The sequence below is a fragment of the Sparus aurata genome, chromosome 9 (genome assembly GCF_900880675.1).
Source record: "Sparus aurata chromosome 9, fSpaAur1.1, whole genome shotgun sequence".
Classification (NCBI taxonomy): Eukaryota; Metazoa; Chordata; class Actinopteri; order Spariformes; family Sparidae; genus Sparus; species Sparus aurata.
Window position 1 is genome coordinate 15,009,316 of NC_044195.1, and position 18,350 is coordinate 15,027,665.

Below are 18,350 nucleotides of genomic sequence, written 5' to 3' on the forward strand. Positions count from 1 at the left end.
TCGTGTTCGTGTTGAACCCACACTTCAAGTATGTTCAGCACAAGGCATAATGCATATTTTAGAGCTCCAACAAATGACTGTTTTCTTACATTTAAGGTATTTAGCAGATGCTTTTGTCCAAAGCAACTTGGAGTAATTCATTAATACACTAATGGCAGTGGCTGCCATGCAAGGTGCCTTCCAGCACATCAGAAGCAGTCTGGGGCTCAGTATATTTCCCAAGAACACTTTGACATAGAGACCAGAGGAATTGAACCAGTGACCTTTGGATAACAAGACACTGGCTCCACCACTGAGCCTCAGCCGCCCACAGCTTAACTGTTTAGAGTACAGAAGAAAGAAATAGAGAAGAGTGACCACCTGAGACGCTTCTTTGTTTCATCAGCAGTTCACGTACTTAATTGCTGAATAAAGATAGAGAACAGCACATGATCTCTCCAAATAAGGAAGTGAGCAAGTTATTGTTTGGTATTTTTGCCTAGAAATGTACCTTAAAATACTAAATCAAAATTGATTAAAGGCGCTCCAGCTCCACTATCACACAGTGGTGGCGTAGGACTTGCAAGAGACAATATTAGATAATAGATAATAATAAAAAACAATAGAGGCACCAGAGGCCTGACTGAGAATAAAGGCTTATTCGCAGTAGTAAAAAAAAAAGATGAAGATGCAGGTTAACACAAACTCTGAGGATCTTGAGGTATGTTGGCATGGCTTTGATAAGTTTTTCATCTTGCTGCAAGATGATTTGTGTTTACAAATTGTTCGACTGGGTCAAGCACCAAAAACACTGGATCCTACAATTTCAAAGTCACATCTGAGTAGTTGTTCTAAGGACAGTTCGTGCCTGACAACACAGACTTTATAATGATATATATCTATGAAAACACAACCTTAACATCTAAAGACATCAACTTCATTTTACAGCTTGACTCGTCATAACCAATAGTAAATTGGTCATCATGTGCTTCCGGTGCTCCTTTGGATAAGTTATTTTTAAGCTCTAGCTCAGGGCTGTTGAACCACCGTGAGGTTTGACTTGGTCCTCTGGATGTGTCTAGCAAAAATAAAATATATTTATTCAAAATAAATGTCTATGCTGTACAATTTGTCTGTGTGACAAAATGCTCTTTGTAGACTGAGATGCTCATATTTTTAATCAGCAAGGTGTTCAACGGTTTATTAGCAATACATTGCCATTACATAGCCACAGAGCCTTTGTGATGAACCTTCAAAGTGCCATTTGTTCAAACAGTCAGCAGATCAATAAGTATTTAAAAGTGATGACACCAATTATTGCTTAAATAGTCAGGGGATTATAATGTAATAATTATAGTGGGAACAAGTCAAAGAAAGCACTATTCTTACACAGGATAAATATAAAACACCTTCTAAGAACAGATTTGGATAACAGAGCTGTTAGAATGTCAGGAACAGTGTTCGCTACTTAACTCTGTGCTAACAATCAATAAAAAGGTGCACAGGTTAAACATTGGTATTTGTGTTAATGGAATCAGAAAATAACAGCATCTTTTCTTTACAGTTTTGACAACAAGAGACATTTTTAATGAAGTGATTCATAAATTATGATTTGTTCGCACACACATTAAAAGACTTCAAGCCATGAAGATGGAAGGAATCATTACATGGTAATCAATGATTTAATAAGCACTGAGGTACAGATGCTGTGACTATGTTATAAATATGATAAATGTGATGACATCCGTCTTAATTTAATTTGGAAACATTCCTTAAACCACGTTCAGCACATGTCCAAGATATACATTTTTTTGTTTTTGGAAATTATTACATGAGGTACTGATTGCTACACCTGAACGATGAAGATGTAAAAAGCAAAACTCCTCTACTGCATGACATGTAAAGCATGAACTTAAATTAAAAATGTACAATCACACAATTGTCGAACAAGCAGTACTTGTGCGTTGATGACCACAATTCTCCTGTGTGTGTGTGTGTGTGTGTGTGTGTGTGTGTGTGTGTGTTGACAACAGTTAAAAAACGTTCTCTCGTTATTTATTTTCTTGTTTGTACCCTGAGGAAATCTGAAACTTAAAAAAAGGTGCACATTTCCAACAGGGACGACAGGCTTAATGTGGTAGTTATGATGGTTATGGCATGGATGTTATGGAGACAACATGGGATGATGTGGAGATGATGATAAGGGGCAGGTTGGTGCCCGGTGTGTAGTCTCCCTTTCAGTCCACTGCAGTGGAGCTTTGGCAACAGGAAAGCTCTCAGGACTCTGGAGCCTCCAAAGCCTTCGCCTTCAGATCCTGCTTGTGCCTGTAAGGGAAGAAGGGAAGAAAAAATGAAGTGTTATCAAGATTTAAGATTTGAACAAAATGCATTTTATTTGCTGTCCTAATCACAGTGAAGAGAGACACACGTTAGCTGTCGCAACATCTTCATCATTTCTTTATTAAGCTTAACCAGCAGCTGTGCGAAATATGTACACTATTTTGCTCCGAGTTTAATCTCTCAGGCTAAATACAGGTCGTTCTACATTACAACTCCGCTCCAATAGCAACACTGTGATTAGTCCAGTGCCAAAGTGCCTGTTAGGACTGTTACCATGTGGAATTTTATCAGAGCTCATTGGGACATTATTAATCGAGAAGTCACACACAAACACTGCATGACACAATCAAGCTCAGGTGATTTGTTGAAACAAATGAGAAGGACTGCACAGTGTCAATGTCCAATCTTATAGGGGGGAAAAAATCACGTTCAAAAACCTGAGTTATACTGAGTTAAGTTCAAATTGACCATATTGTACAAAAACAACATCATTTGATATCATCTTAATGTTCAAATTTGTATCAGCAAAAACTCTGCTGGCGTGGAGCAGTAGACTGCGGTGAATCGTGGGATATGTGGAGCTCTGAATACAGCTTTGAAGTATTTAAAAATTGTTTTTATGATTTGGTTTAGAACGTTTTACTTGTCGTTTTTCTCATTTTTATACATTTTTTCTTATTATGCTCATTAGGGTTTATTTTATGCACAGCCCTTTGCACAGGGAAATACTTTGTGATTTGGGCTATAGTCAACTTTGACTTGACAAGTGTGTTCTGTGGACTGTGTTGGTACTTTTCCAACTGGCCTACTGCCAGCTGTTGCGTGATTTTGCACTTAAGTGCTGAAGACCGCAAGTGTAAATATTGAGACAGAGCCTCTTGGTGAAGGTTGTTGGCTGTAGACACAACTCCATACTAAATAGGTCGCCGTCACTTCTTCAGCACGTTTTCATTTCATCTATAATTTCAGTTTCAGTTCATCTTCTGCTGCTAGAATAAACCATTAATCAAATATAAGGCAGTAAACTACAGTTTTCTTTACAGTAACACTTGGAAATACAACATTTTCTATCAAGCTTCTACCAGGCAAACGTATCATTTAAAGTAGCTGACACATAAACAATACAGACATTTGCACAGGATTTCTGTAGGATCACGGGAAGCATCTTTACTTAATTTCATCGTAACTTGTTTTGGGCAGGACTGAGAAACATTCAGTTGCCAGTTTATTAAGTAGAGCTGCACTAATCAATGAAGCAATTGATTATTTTGACATCAAAAGAAATTCTAAACTGTTTTGCTAATGAATTATTTATAGTAAAAGTATTTTTTCATGCAAAAAAAACTTTTTTCTGTACTATATGACTGACAACGTAAGGCATCACTGTAGACATGAAAAAATGGGAAAAAATAGTTTGAAAAACGATCTTTTTAACTGAAGAACAGCTGATGTAGCCATCTCCACGCCAACAGTTTTGTAGTCCCCGGGTCTTCACAGTCATTCACTGAGTTTTACTCTTTATGGCAATTGTTTTAACACATTTCTCTGAGGTCAGTCAATCATTGACACAAAGCATACATAAAAACCTACTGTATGTTACACATTTACCTAAACTCTTACTGTATCAGCTGTAGTGTACTTAGCCAAACATAAACCTGCTGCCATGATTTATAATCATGAACATATTTTCAACAGAAATCTTCTGAGCTGTTATCTTGCATTATTTAGCTCCTGCAGGATTTCACAGGATTTTTGCTGATTTTTTAAATAAAATTTTGATACACTGTTTTTAAGCGTTTTTCCTTTTTTGGGCAGTGAAAACTGCAAAACTAGTTTGAATTTCATTTTCATTGAATAAAACAAAAACATGCTCTCTATCTCTGCTTTCATTACACATCCAACATGGTATTTTGAATAAAGCTTCCACACTATGTTTTAACATAATATTTAATATGTTTTCTCCCTAAACTATTCTCTTTATTACACACAGTTTGTCACACAAACTGCTGAGCACACCTTTAGCACTTGATTTTTTACACTACCCCTAACCATTTCACAGTCACTTCTGTGAGCTGTAACCAAAAACAAGGAAAGTGTGGTGACGTACATGTACGGCTCATGTTTGCATGGGTGACTGCTATGATTGGTTAACGAAGCAGGAGACTCTGATGTTTGGTCATATTTGCGGTAGTGTTGTGGGGATTGAACAAAATTGCAAGGTTGTGCAGAATTCAAAGGGATTGGTTAAATTTGCACTAATTGTTGCAATTGCAACTTTCTGTCAGGACCGAATACTATTACTTATCATTAAAATGTTTCTAACAGATAATTAGGTGAAGTAATTCAACTGTAAATGAAGCACAAACCTCCAGATCCTGTAGAGCTGGGAGGATCCTGCACTGCCGAGGAAGAAGTTGACGAAAAACAGGTTCCAGTTCTTCGGGATGATGACCAACGAGTATCTGGACCAGATCAGGCCTGGTGGAGGAAGGACGACAGCGAGAGCGAAGGTTATGCACACTAATGGTGAACCAGCTGTTGCTTGTGAGAACAGAGTCTATGTTTTGGCAAAATGAGTAACCGATAAGACTTGTTTGAGGAAACAATGTTGCAAAAGCAAATAAGTCAGGCAACCTTTAGCATAGATTGTTCAGATTCTATCTGAGGACTGGACTGATAAACGGACAATCCACTGACACCGTTCATGGCCACGGCGTCTAAAACATTAAACCAACATGTCTGAAGATGTCTGATGTTATTTACTTGTAATACAAAAGAGGTAAAAGAAACATAATTTTTTCCCCAAATTAGTTCTTATTAAAACAGATTAAATAAATGTACTTAAAGGCACAGTGCCTCCATCTTAATGATCTTCAAATGGAGCTCACACTGAAATGTATTTTTTCTCATCTTACCCGTGGCTGTCAGTACTGCAGACTGGGACACACTGAGTTTATCTGCTGGTCGAGTCATATCAGCCAAACCAGCTCCAACCAGACCCTGCAGAGGAGAAGATATATGTCACACCAGGTATGGATTTTCACTGTATTTACTGTATGCTAACAGATCGAACTGATCGAATTGATAAGATGATGATTACACAATGATGACAGATTAAGCCCTTTGTGTCGGTACCAATGGCTCCCAACCTCAGTGTTGGTACCCCCAACAGGGTTAGCAAGATAATCAACAGCACAGGGAAGCACTTTGACATGCAGACCAGGGGAATCGAACCAGCAAAATTACAATAACAAGACGCTGGCTCTACCCCTCAGGCACAGCCGCCCCATCAGGCCCGTAAAAAGTGCGACAAAGAAGCATCATGCATTGCTGATTAAATGGCCACCTTGCACAAACATAAGCATCGTATGATGAGGGGGGTTGCACTTAGGCAAAGTTTTGTTTTAAAGGTATAAAAGATAATGGACTGAGTATCCTTACATACATCAAACATGTTAAACTGTGAGGAAATACTTACCCATTTAAACATCGGTGCCCAGAAGAAAACTGTTTTTGGACCTGAATCAAAAGAAAGGGGAAACGTGAAATTTGGCTGTATGTTCTAATAATGGATACAATATTTGGGATTATATCCAATGTTGACACAAACGTTCACATGTAAAATCATCAAATGGATCATACTGAACTCATAAACACTTCAATAACATATTTAGCTAGCTTTTAGTCATTTAAGAAAAGAAATTCGATGGAGTGATGATGGCCGTTTTGCATTCAAGTGAAAGAAAGATGCAGCTTATCTTTCATACCATTTTTCCTTTTTAAACAGCTGTTTTCAGGATGCAGATCAATGATGCGATGTATCTATTTGTAGAAAATGTAAGATCAATAACTGTTATATGACGGTGGAGAGACAAAGTTAATGTTGTTTTAAGTAACATTACTTTTCCAACACCTGGGATACATGTCACTCTAACATAGCAGACAGTCAGTTGTTCGATAATACTAACTTTGTTGAGCTAAAGATGAAGTTATCAACATTTCCTGGTGATGTTATATTTTCATAAAAACAGTCAACAGGGGGATTTAGCTCGGTAGCAAGGCCAACATTAAATATCCTTAAAAGCCAGTTGACCTGCTGCTGTCTGACTATACAGAAGCAGAACCTGACCGATATATCTGTTGGCCAAAAGTGGCCCATCACAGATAAATCAGTATCAGTGTATATGTTGTCCAATATGAGCCAATATTAAAAATGCAGAAAATGATGCTTGGGATAGCGTATAATTAATACACTCCAAATGAAGGTGAATGTTAAACTGTAACATATCCTGCCTCTGATACATATCTTTGTGTACAAAGTGTACATATTGGCCTATATTTATACATAAAATCAATATTGAAATGTTTTATGTCCCGAAACAGGTATCGGCCCCAAAAATCAAGGTATCGGTCAGGCTCTATACAGAAGTATCCACTGCCGTACCACCAGGCCACACAGCAGATTCTTCTCTAAGGCTGTGAAACCTCAAATTATCATCACCATTATGCCATTATTGTGTTCCAATAGCGGGAAGACAGAGAGACATTAATAATAACCATTTAGACAAGGCCACTCTTCTTGCTGGTGGTCTTGTTTGCTTATGTGGGTCACATAATGGCATCACTGTTAAAATAGGACTGTTTCATGACCGGTTCTTTCAGTATATTTGGTCAAATAAAACATGATAATGTCGTCAGTGAGATGTCGGTCACATTCTTTCTTCTTTTTTTTTTATGGTGATACCCTTGAACTCCTCTTTTATGTGACCTTCACATTATAATAAAGAATACTGGCTTTAGGACAACAGAATGTTGCATAGCACTAACATACAATATCATCAGGTGGATAACATACAACCGAACATCAATAAACAGGCCCAGCCCTTGAAAACTATGACATATTCTATAGTTCTCTTATGTTACACCAACTGTTGTTCATTGAGATGGTTCATCTTCATACCAGGCTTTTGTCACCTGCTGCACAATCTGATATAAAACCAGACAATCAAGCCTGAGTGTATGTGTAACACAGTCTTGTAAACCTCAGTGTGTCTGAGCAACTGGCAGAAGACTCACCTAAACTTAATTAGCTGTAGCACAGGGACAAAAAACATGCAGGGGCCATAAAAAGCTGCTGGTCTTGCCTCACCTCTCCTCAGGCTAAACAGAAAGTAGGACTTATGTCGCTGCAAATCACCTTCGAGGGAGTTGGCTTGAGTCGCCGCCCCTTCATACCTGCTTGGAAAGTTGTCCTTGACATCCAGAGCTAGAGTACCCTTACTGAGACAAAACAAAGGGCAGAGCGTCCCATGTGACGCAGGCGACTCCTTAATCTCAGTACCCTCTAGTTAATATCAGTGTCAAGGAAAGCTGAATGTGTCACTGAACAGGAGAAACACGTTCAGCTTATAAGGGTGCTGCTAAAGAACCATTCAGCCTAATGCAATAAGTCCCATTCTGTGATGCTGTTAAACTGTATTAGACTGGGAAGTGTTTCTACTAAATTTAGTCTGCCCTCATTTCTAGCAAGTGGGTTGACAAAATATGTCTTCATGAAAGTAGGATTTACTGTACAGCTGTTGAATAACACTGTACTTAACTTGTTGCACTGTTGCTGATAATGCAATTACTTCGATGTTGTAGTGCAAGCTTTACACAGTTAAGAATGCTATACATCATAACTACAGCTTGTAAGGTAGGTCGGTTATGGCGAAAATAATTAAAGAGCTGATGACTGATTGTTTCTTTTTCATCATGAAATCAAGTAAAAAATATAAAATGTTTGCTTTTCTCAGCTTCTAAATGTGACAGTTTGCTGCTTCTCTCTGTTTTAAATAGAAAACCTTTGCGTTTTGGACTACAACATCTGAAAACAAAACCCTAGGCTGTCAGTACTTTCGATGATCATTTCCTTTTTCCTTTCATTTCATATACAAAACAATTAAATTACCCTGCAGCCCAATTATGATTAATAGAACCACCATCATAGTATGCATAAAAGTTCCGCTTTAACTAAAAGTATTAACTTTAAATGATTTTTCAAATCATACTGTAAAAGGTGCCGAGCTGGTCTTTGGAAAAACTTTGCTGTGATTGAAACAAATTCAGTGACTGTTGATTTTCTTGGTTCTCTTATTTGGTGACATGACACCATAACAGAACAGTCTGCTAGTTAAAGAGTGACTACAATAAGGGTACATGCTGTTGTTTTCATAGCAATACCTTTGAACTCCCCTCACATCCAGAGCCTCATGCACTGTAACCTGTTGGCTAACTACAGGTCACACAGGCACAAACCGTCCCTGTCATAAACTCAGCTCTTCTTCACAGACTGAGCTTCTTAGCTGGTCTGATCCCAACAGATTAGGGTCTCCTAGAGCAACTCTGAAACACTACGTTACAACTACGACTTTCACACACTGGTCAGATTTCAACAATAGACAGCTGATGTTCTATCCTCTACAGGACGGAGCCCCAACATCACCCACATCAGCTGGAGAGAGCCCCCATCAGTCACCTAACGCCACCACAGAGACCCCCCTCAGGAAGCTGGATGATAAACTGATTTATTACCTGCCGGGTGGTTGTACAGAGGTCTCAGCTTGGCGGGCAGCATGTGCTCGATCTTGTCCAAAATCCGGTGATAGGACACTCTCAACGCAGCCATGATTGTAGATGTGTCTGATGAAAATGAAGATACTGAGCGCAACTTGAAGCTAGCTCGCTAAATTGTTAGCTAGCTAAGGACCTTTCTTAACGCCACAGATTGTTTTTAAAAACCGTTTGCCTCCGCCCGTTTGCACGGTGTTGTCAAATATTTCAATGAAAGGTCGATTAAACGATGAGAGAGGATGCTGCTGTCTTACTGTCGACCTTCCCCCGGCACCACTATGACCATGCTAGCGCCGCTAACTTGTCAGTAGCTGCTTCTGTCTGACCGACACGACGAGGTGACTTTCCGTACGACGCAACCTACCGCATGAGGGGCGGGAAAGCATATTTTCACAATTATCATTGGTTCGCACAGTCAGAACAACGATATGATTGGTTTAGATCGGTCTGTTTCTTTTGCCTCCCGGAGTTTCACAGCTGGGTGGAGACAAATCCCATCTTCATAAACAATTTGTGTGTTAAAGATTAAATATTATCGTAAAGAGGCAACACTTTCATTTTATACTAAAGTTTTCTGCAAAAGGATTTCAATGATAATGTTTCTATTCAGAAAAAAAACCTGTCCATGTTAACTGTATTCTTTTATGATATTATATATCTGATAAACCTTTTTAAATTAGACACACAAAAAACAGAAAATGTTTTAATTGAATTTATAATTAAAGCTTTTCTTTTATTTTAAATGACGTTTATTGTTTTAGTGTGTGATTTTCCTTGGTATTTTGTTTTATATTATCGGTTCCCATCATTCAAATTGTTTAACATTTAAATAACTCGTTTCTTATGAAAAATGCAAAACAGATTTTAATTAGTGTAAATAGGAGGACACACAATCTGTGTTAAATTCTATATTTGATCTGTACCATGTGTAATAGAAGTAGGCTATTTTCCTGCCTCATCCTAATGTGTTTGAGCACTACCAAACTGATTAATAGGTAAAGTAGGCAATGGGTCCCAAGGTTAAGAACTATTTAAGTTAAATATCTACAATAGCAATCAACAATCTAGGTTTCAAAACTGAGCTACAAGCAGCCAATGTTTGCCCCGGGGCCTCGTAACAGGTTAATCCAGTCGTTTCTTTGAGGAACCTGAAAACAGCAATGCATATGGTCAAACAACATACCTGGTTCTCCTCAAACTTTGAATTCACTTCATTCACATCTGTAGAAGGCTGGATTATCACCAAATTGGCAATATTAGATTCTGGCCCCATGATGTCCAGAGCCATCTGCTATACAGAGCTTTCATCGGATTCTGCAAAGTCAGAACCATCCAGTCCAAATACAGCAGTCAACGCAAGCGCATGTTATTTTCTTATGTTAAAGACAAGATGTGTTTCTACCATAGCTCATGTACTGGGTAGATGTGATATTTTATCCATAGACCTCAACAGTGCAGTACTTTATGAAATTATGGTGTGCAGCACTGAAGGACACCAACAAGTGACATGACAAGAACCTAGATAAGATGTGTCCTGCTTATCTAAAGGTCTTTAAAGGGTTCTTGTGTCAAAATCTAGCTCTCAGACAATCAATATTTCAGTTTTTACCTTAAATGTTGTATATTCTGAATTTAATGGGTCAATAAAGATACCACATTGTGTATCTGGGATCATGTAGTGTACTAATAAAGAAAAACTACACCGAAAAGTTCTATACTATACTATGCCATACTATACTCTAATATAATATAATATAATATAATATAATATAATATAATATTTATTAGCAATTATTACCAAGGTATCAACTTCACTTCCTGGGATATAAAAACATCAAACCCTCACACTCACTCCGCCCCCTCAGCTGCCCAGCTTCCTAACACGAGCGCTCCCATCCACTCCGTCAATAGAACACGTAGTTTATCGCGGTATTTGGACACAGCTGTCCGCTGTCTGCTAGAAGAAATAAACCAGGCTAGGCTAGCAGGAGGACAGGACAGATAGTTAGCCGCGCAGAGAGCAGGGATTCAGTCCGTGTAAACTCAGGAGGACAGCGGAGACTGGACAGCAGCGAGCCTTTCACCTCCAGCAATGCAAACGTTGAGTGTCGCAGCGAGCTAACGGCAGAGCTGTCCCGACACACGGGGACTGGTTTTGATGGCCAAACCGAGGCGACGATAATAATAAAAGGCGACATCAACAAGAAAGGGTTAGCTTAGTTTCAATGTTATTGTTAATTAAATACCACATATGGTCACAATGTCCTGCCCTGGCAATCTGGTTTGGGATGTAAATAAACGCTTAATTGGATACAACCAGCCTAACACCATCAGGACCAACTATTTAGGTAAGAGCACAACACGCCTCTTTAATGCTAGCAGCAACGTAGGTGGTAAACATGTACTATTTTAACATTGTGTCTGGCAGGTAACTCCACTGCAGGCTGGGTCTGTGGCACTGAGATGAACTGACAGCTAGTGCCCAGAGCCATTAGTCTGTCTACTGAACAACAGAGAGAGCCGCTCGGTTCCTCCTGCGAAGTCAGAGCCGAGCAGGGCAGATAGATACAGCAGACAGCGGCAGTGAACGCAGTTTAGCAGCATCTTCTCCTGTCTGTGTGAGAGTCCAGAGCTGAAGCGCCAGATAAATGGGATTAAATGTTATGTGTAATCCGTAATAGCGCAGCTCTCTGTGAGGAGCAAAATCATGTTTATCTCCTCATCCAAAGATCACATTATTTTGCACGGGGGGATTTTCTGTGCCATCACATAACCGTGTACTTCAGATGACGTACAGGAAGGCAAACCATCTACAGGCTGTATCATCATCATCATCACCATCATCATCATCATCATCATGATGTGTATCTGAACTCTCAAGCGTAGCTGTGAAATAATGCAGTTAGAAGCATGGATGAATCATGCAGTGTGTTTATGAAGACTTCCTGCATTATAAAGTGCTTTCAGTTTTGCAGGGATGTATGCAGTGGAAGTGAAACCAAGTGCAACAAACTTATTAAAAACATCATCTTCCCGGTGATTGAATGTAACTAAGTACATTTACTCAAGTACTGCCCCTATGTGCCCAATTTTGTGGCGCTTTCATTTTGCTTGCGTTTTTCCATTTTGTGCTCATTTCTACCTCCACCCCTCTACATTTGGATGCAAGTATCAAACTTTTGACTCCTCTACACTTATTTGATAACTTGAGTTACTAGTTACTTTTTAGATTGCATGCTGCATCAGAGCCAAAGGAAAACATTTTAAGATTAATTTATTTTATCAGCAATCTGATTTAAAGAACACTGATTCTAATTGTCAGATAAATGCTGAAAATCTGATCAGATAAACCTTTCGGCTGAAATCAGTGGACTCTGTTTACAGTGTAAGTACAAGTGAATAAATGTGTAATATCACTTTAACTTGTACTTTTTTGATACATAAGTACATTTAGTGTCAGATACTTTAAGACTTTTACCCAACTACTATCCCTTTGGGTGATGCATTCTTTTTAAAGTCATATGTTGACACATTACCTTTACTTTTACTTCACTTCAAGTATGACTTTTGGGTCCTTTTATGTCATTGCATCTCTCTAAACACACTCACAGTACACACCGTTGTCGTGTTAACAACCTTTAACTGAGAGAATGGTTGCAGAGTTGATTCATCACACAATGCACAACACAGGCAATCGTCATTATACTAGTTTCCTTATTGGGCTGGGACAAAATCTCGTGGTGAAATATCACTTCCTCTTGTGCAAAGTTATTGATTATTTTAATCAAAACGTGCAGCCGCTCTAACAGATTCAACAGCCACTTTTACTTACCAGAGTCACTACTACACGACTCATTGCGGTGTAAACATCTTTTTCACTTTTTAACTCCAGAATGGTTCTTCTTGCTGTTATCGTGATGTATCGTGAATGATTGTCTTGCAGTGTCACAGTATCGCTGTATTGTGATGGTATTGTATCATGAATTCATCTGATTCCCGTCCCTAAAGCTCTGGAAAGATGTACGCCCTTTAATTTGTACAATGGTGCACACTTAGTGTGTACCATGTGGTTTGATTCCCAGTCGTCCAAACTAGAATAACAGTCTTTTTAACCTCACATCAAAACACATCGTCATCCACGTTGTAATACTGCGATAATGAGAACAGGCATAAGATCAGTAGAATCAAGGAAGAAAATATGGATGAGATAATCTAATATGATACAGAATATCAGGAAATAAGAATGTTACTCATATACACGGTAGAAAGACTCACAGTCTATGTTTGAGTGTCTAGAGGTAGCTTGTCTTTCATTCATGTTTCATATCCTTCTTGTAATTCTGTAATCTTAACCAGACCTGTAACCCTCACTTTCTTGAAGTGAGGGCCCTCATTAGTGAGATCTCTGGATAGAATTCTTTTCTCTGTCTCCAGTGTGGTGCAACAACAGTGGTGACCGTGGTGTAAACAGAGGACAGCGGGGCTGGACAGAAAGCTTTATAAGACCTGTCTGCAGTGAGGCCTGTCTCCCAGTCAGCACCTGACAGTGGTTGAATGGAGCCTGTCGAGGTGGGGCAGGTGCCACAGAGGTTTAGTCAGTGCTGTATTTAGCTTGACTGAGATACGGTTGGAGCTGTTATTGTGTATGGGGAGAGGATGCGTGTGTGGGTCAGGATATATTTAGCTTCAAAAAGGGGGGATGGGGGCAACGAGGAGTGGTCTGAATTCCAACAGAAAGACTTAAAGGAAAAATGCGTCTCTATTGCTGAACTTCAAGATTATTAATGACACTGGATCCTGTCTTGGTGACTCTAATGGGCAAAAATAAGACCGATGCATTTACCTGACACGTCTGGATCCACTTTGGCAGTTAGTGTATTCTCACAAACAGGCTATGTAATAAATATTGTCAATGTATCTTTGCGACAAAATGTATTTTACACAACAATATATGACATGACACATTTAAAAAACAATCTTATTTTGATTTTAAGATACATTTATGCCACTGATGTAATGATAATATAGTTGCATAATACTGCAAGCAGAACTCTTTGAAAGAACGAATAATTTTTAATTCTTGATATTCCGACACTGGGATTTGAATGGGAAAAATTATTAAAACGTATTACATTGATTTAAAAAGATAAAACCACACAACCATAACGTTACATAAAATGGGAAAATGTGCTTACAATAGTAATAGTAATAAAAACCCTGCAGAATATTCTGGCATCATGTCGACTAAAATGTTGGTCAGCAAAAATGATCATTCGCACAACTTCGACATGCTGATAAGATATATACAATAAATAAACAACGTCATTACTGTGACAGGCACACAGATACCAAATGTGCACGTCTTGTGTGGGCGGTCTGTACACGACTGCTGAGGGAAGATTTTCACATAATTAGGTCAAGATTTTTTCATTCGTGGCATTACAGTTTTGTTTGCGATCGGGAGCTTAAGGGGGGCTATAGCTGCCATTTATGTTAAACAGAAAACAAATTCAAGCTCCTGCTGCAACACTCCTAAAACCTGTCAGGGCAGGTCAAAGCTCTCATTTGAATACAGAGCACCTGGCTTTCACAGCTACTCCTTTTTAAAGCAGAGACACGTTGAATGAAGGAAGGTAGCTGCACCTAGAAGAGCCGTAACTCTCTCACAGTGAACGAATAGCATTTATAACCTAGATGCCATTTTCCCAGGACCTTTGTCATATTGAGGACTATCGCTGTGTCCCAGTCCAATCGTATTATTCAGAATGTAATATCCAAATCGTCAATAGAATATTGTTTTTACAATTAGAATATGAGAAATCACCTACTTAAAATAAAATAAAAAAAGATGCAGCAAAAATGTGCCTGTTTTTCTATTTTTGGTTTTCTGAAGATGTTCCTTGAATTGTTTCATTTTTAGCTGCTATGAGTAGCTCCTCAACTTCACATTGTGCATTGCATTGTGGGAGAACAGTGTCAACAGCCTCTCAAAGATGAAGGTTTTTTTTTTTTCAGTCTACATGCTGACTGTTCTGAGCACACTGACTTTTTCTTTGGTTTGTTTGTTTTCATCGCTTTTACAGTGTGAACACACTGCAACACTACACCTGTGTGGAAAAAGTCTGTCAGAGCAATTTGAAACTCAAAAGCGTTATAAAGGCGTATTGTTTATTTAACCAGGTAAAAGACTCTTTGAGATTGAAATCACTTTTTTCAAGTGGGGAGCATGAACATTGTTGCGTAACTGTAAACACAATGCAAACGTACAGAAACAAAAACATCCAGCTAAATTTTAAACAAAAGGAAAATTCTAAGTTCAGTGGAGATTTTGGAGCAACCACAGGATTACTGTTTTCATGATCAATTCAAATTCCCCTATAATAATCAATTCTGACAATTTCAGGTCCTTCAGTAGGTCACTCCAAGAAGAAGTGGCAGCATGATGAGCAATATTTCATCACTGAATAGCTTATTAGTTGTCATTTAATTTGTGTTTTTTGTTTTTTAGTTTCCCTGCCTCGTTCTAAATGGAAAATAACAGCAGAGTGTCAGGCTCACCTCAGAGCGAGTTCTGTCTCAGTGTTTCACTTTAGGTCCTTCAGTTTCAAGCAGGTGGCAGCTCAGGTGTGAACGAACATCTTCCACAGTTGTTGATTATTGATAAGACCAGTAAACACCCTTCGAAGGAAAGAAAACCTCACAAAAATCTTACTTACAAATGTGATATGTTGTATCATCCTGGCGGTGCTCCTTCTCATGAGTTTGCTTAATGTTTCTAACTCACAAAAATCCCCTGCCGATCTTATTTTTTAATTGTTATTGACAGTTAAATCTCCCGAGAGCTTCACAGAGGTGTTTTTCACCCATTTCATGACACAGCAGAAAGATGAGCGGAACTCATATCAGAGTTTCTAATTACTAACTACCACGGACCTATCAGACCATTTTTCCTGCATTTATTCTCTCCTCTCATGGCAGCCCCAACATTTCTCCTTCTCTTTTTCATCTGCTGGCCCAGGGGAGGCTTCCTCTGCATTAATAATACAGCACAGGCTACGGATATACTGAATGCAAATGTTCAATGTGATATTTTATACCAGTCAACAGAACTCCCACTGCACTTAACTAGAGTGCAGCCAAGTGCAAAGAGAGACGGATGGATGGATGGAGACAGAGATAGATATATAGATGGATGGGCTGTACTGAATATCTTTTTTTTTTTTTTTTTTTACATTCCTTCACAAGCTGATTTTGAGGTTCAAGCTTCGAATATCTAGTCAGTGTTTATGATCTGTGTACTACAATAGTTGCCGACCTCTTCTCATCATCCTGACAAGAAATTACATTGTTGTTAAAGCCGGAATAGATTTTTCAGTCACTGCGGTTGTATACATGTGTTTATGCTGCTTCTGGACCATCCAGTTAATACAGATGTGTTTTTTTGACGGCAGTGAAAATGTTGTTTTGGAAAGGAAAAACATCTACAAATACGGATTGAAGGAGAATATTTTGTCAGGTCAAGAACATGTTGAGAATTTTGGAAATTATCAGATCAATTTGTTTCACTTTTATTCTTTATAAAGCCATGGAGTTATTGGAAATGTTCGGATCACAGGAATTGGAAACCATCCTTTGCAGCCACCACTGGAATCTAATTTTATAAAAAGTACAATACTAATAACAGGAGTGTAGCCTAATCTTTATCTGCAATTTTGCAGAGATGTCAGGTTTAAACAGCATTAAGAGACATGCAGAAAAAAAACAACAACAACCTAGAATTCGAATGTCAGCGTAAATTAAGCTTTTGACTATTCAGTACAGCTTGGATGGATCGATAAATGGATAACCCGGCTTATTTTTAAACCTGTTTTCTTTCTTTCCACAGGTAGAAGAGAATTTGTCCAGAGGCTTAAACTTGAAGGGACACTGAATGTACATGATGGCTGTGTAAGTACCCCCACATTTTGATCTGTTTGCTCTTTTTTATCAGTCCATGTCTTAGTAGAATAAAAGTGTGTATCGTCTTGGTAGAAAAACACATCATGCCACGCTTCCCCAAGTCAGCCATGAAGTGTCAGACGGAGAGAGCGTCTCTTTGACGTGAGGCCAGCTGGTTAATGCCTCAGAGAAACCTGACGCCGACAGAACTGTCACATGTCCTGTCACGCTATCAGCCAAAACATCAAAACAGCCACAGCATGCAAGACCAGGGAGGGCTTCAGTTCAACACCGGACTCTACTTCGCCAAAAAAACATTTTAACCTGGAACATTTCTATTGAATAAGTGCTTAATCTATTAGTAACTTTAAACAATTTGTTAATGAACAAAAGGTCATGTCAGTATCAATTGTATAAGATGTCCCTTTGAGCCCTGGTAAAATGTGATGGACATTAGTCAGGATTTTTTGCCGCTTTAAAACTAATAATCAAAGACGTAGTCAACAGGTTCATTCTCTGAGACAAAGATGTGTTCGCCCATAAAGGCTTCCAGTTCTTGGGAGTGGATGATGTGTCATCTCTTCTCCTCAGAGGCTCATCAGGAAGTCATGCCATAGTTCGCAGAGAGTGCACCACTGGAGTATTAACTAAAAGGCTTAAAGTGAAGAATGGATGGGCGCTCAGAGTAATTTTTTTGTTTCCGTTGCTAAGCACGCCTCCACCATGTCAGCTGTTGGATGGGAGAAGCGGTGGCTCGGAGCCTGACAGGCGAATGAGAGCCACACCAAACATTGCAAAATCAGTATAAACAAGGAAGTCGTTGCATTTCGCAATCGATCTGAATCCCTCACGTCACACAACTTTCCGTTGTTGGTGAAAGAGTGAGAGACTTACAGTATATTTAGTAGAGCATGAATCTTAGGAAACATGACGTTACATAGTAGCTTTTACTAGGCACTTCCACAAGCTCTTTGTTATTGTAACATATTACTCAGACCTGTGTTTAAAAAAAGGCGTGATGATGCTCTACATTCAGATCACCTGATCCTCTGTCCCTCTGGCTGACTGTTCATCTCTTATCACATGAGAGACACAAGACGGATACACCTCCACACTACAACACCTTCTTCTGATGATGTGCAATTTCACAGACACCGACTTTAAACCCGTTTGTTGAGTTCAGTCTGCGAGATGTGGTAAAAGTAAAGTGAACTCGCCCCCACAGGCAGCGTGATGCCACCGATTGCAGTCGAGGGAGTGTGTGGAAATGAGAAGCAGAGGTGTGATGATGATGAAACACCGACTGAGGCTGCAGCAAGCAGCTGTTAATGAAATATTGATCCACACAGTGACAGTAAACACAATGTTGTGCTCTGTTCTTGTGCTCTACTTTGAGATTCATGAATGGACGGATCACAATTATGTTTCTGGGCGTCCACAATGTGATGGTAATTCCAGTAATGAATATTCAGATGAAAATA

General features: G+C 39.0%; 2 protein-coding genes across 8 annotated transcripts in view; one reads left to right on the forward strand and one right to left on the reverse strand.

The window, feature by feature from the left end:
* Positions 1-1,139: 1,139 nt before the first annotated feature.
* Positions 1,140-9,300, reverse strand: mpc2b (mitochondrial pyruvate carrier 2b). The gene is made up of 5 exons (XM_030428504.1): positions 8,893-9,300; positions 5,798-5,838; positions 5,235-5,319; positions 4,686-4,797; positions 1,140-2,304 (listed from the first exon to the last, which is right to left on the reverse strand). The coding sequence occupies exons 1-5, from the start codon at positions 8,984-8,986 to the stop codon at positions 2,256-2,258; spliced, it is 381 nt and encodes a 126-aa protein (XP_030284364.1). The 5' UTR covers positions 8,987-9,300; the 3' UTR covers positions 1,140-2,255.
* Positions 9,301-10,846: 1,546 nt separating this feature from the next.
* dcaf6 (ddb1 and cul4 associated factor 6) overlaps positions 10,847-18,350 on the forward strand; it is a 30,040-nt gene continuing 22,536 nt past the window's right edge. For 6 of the 7 annotated variants that reach the window (XM_030427713.1, XM_030427715.1, XM_030427716.1 and 3 more), the window contains exons 1-2: positions 10,848-11,279; positions 16,817-16,878. In XM_030427713.1, the coding sequence (XP_030283573.1) occupies positions 11,183-11,279; positions 16,817-16,878 (159 nt within the window). In that variant the 5' untranslated portion in view covers positions 10,848-11,182. Of the gene's footprint in view, positions 11,280-16,816; positions 16,879-18,350 lie in introns of all 7 variants that reach the window. The other variant, XM_030427714.1, reaches the window with a different exon arrangement.

Excerpts from the sequence above, each read along its gene's own strand:
- mpc2b (XM_030428504.1), bottom strand. The coding sequence starts at position 8,986 with ATGGCTGCGTTGAGAGTGTCCTATCACCGGATTTTGGACAAGATCGAG. Across the intron at positions 5,839-8,892 it reads TCTGTACAACCACCCGGCAG|GTCCAAAAACAGTTTTCTTC; the intron begins GTAATAAATCAG and ends CTTTTGATTCAG. Across the intron at positions 4,798-5,234 it reads TGCAGTACTGACAGCCACGG|GCCTGATCTGGTCCAGATAC; the intron begins GTAAGATGAGAA and ends TTCCTCCACCAG.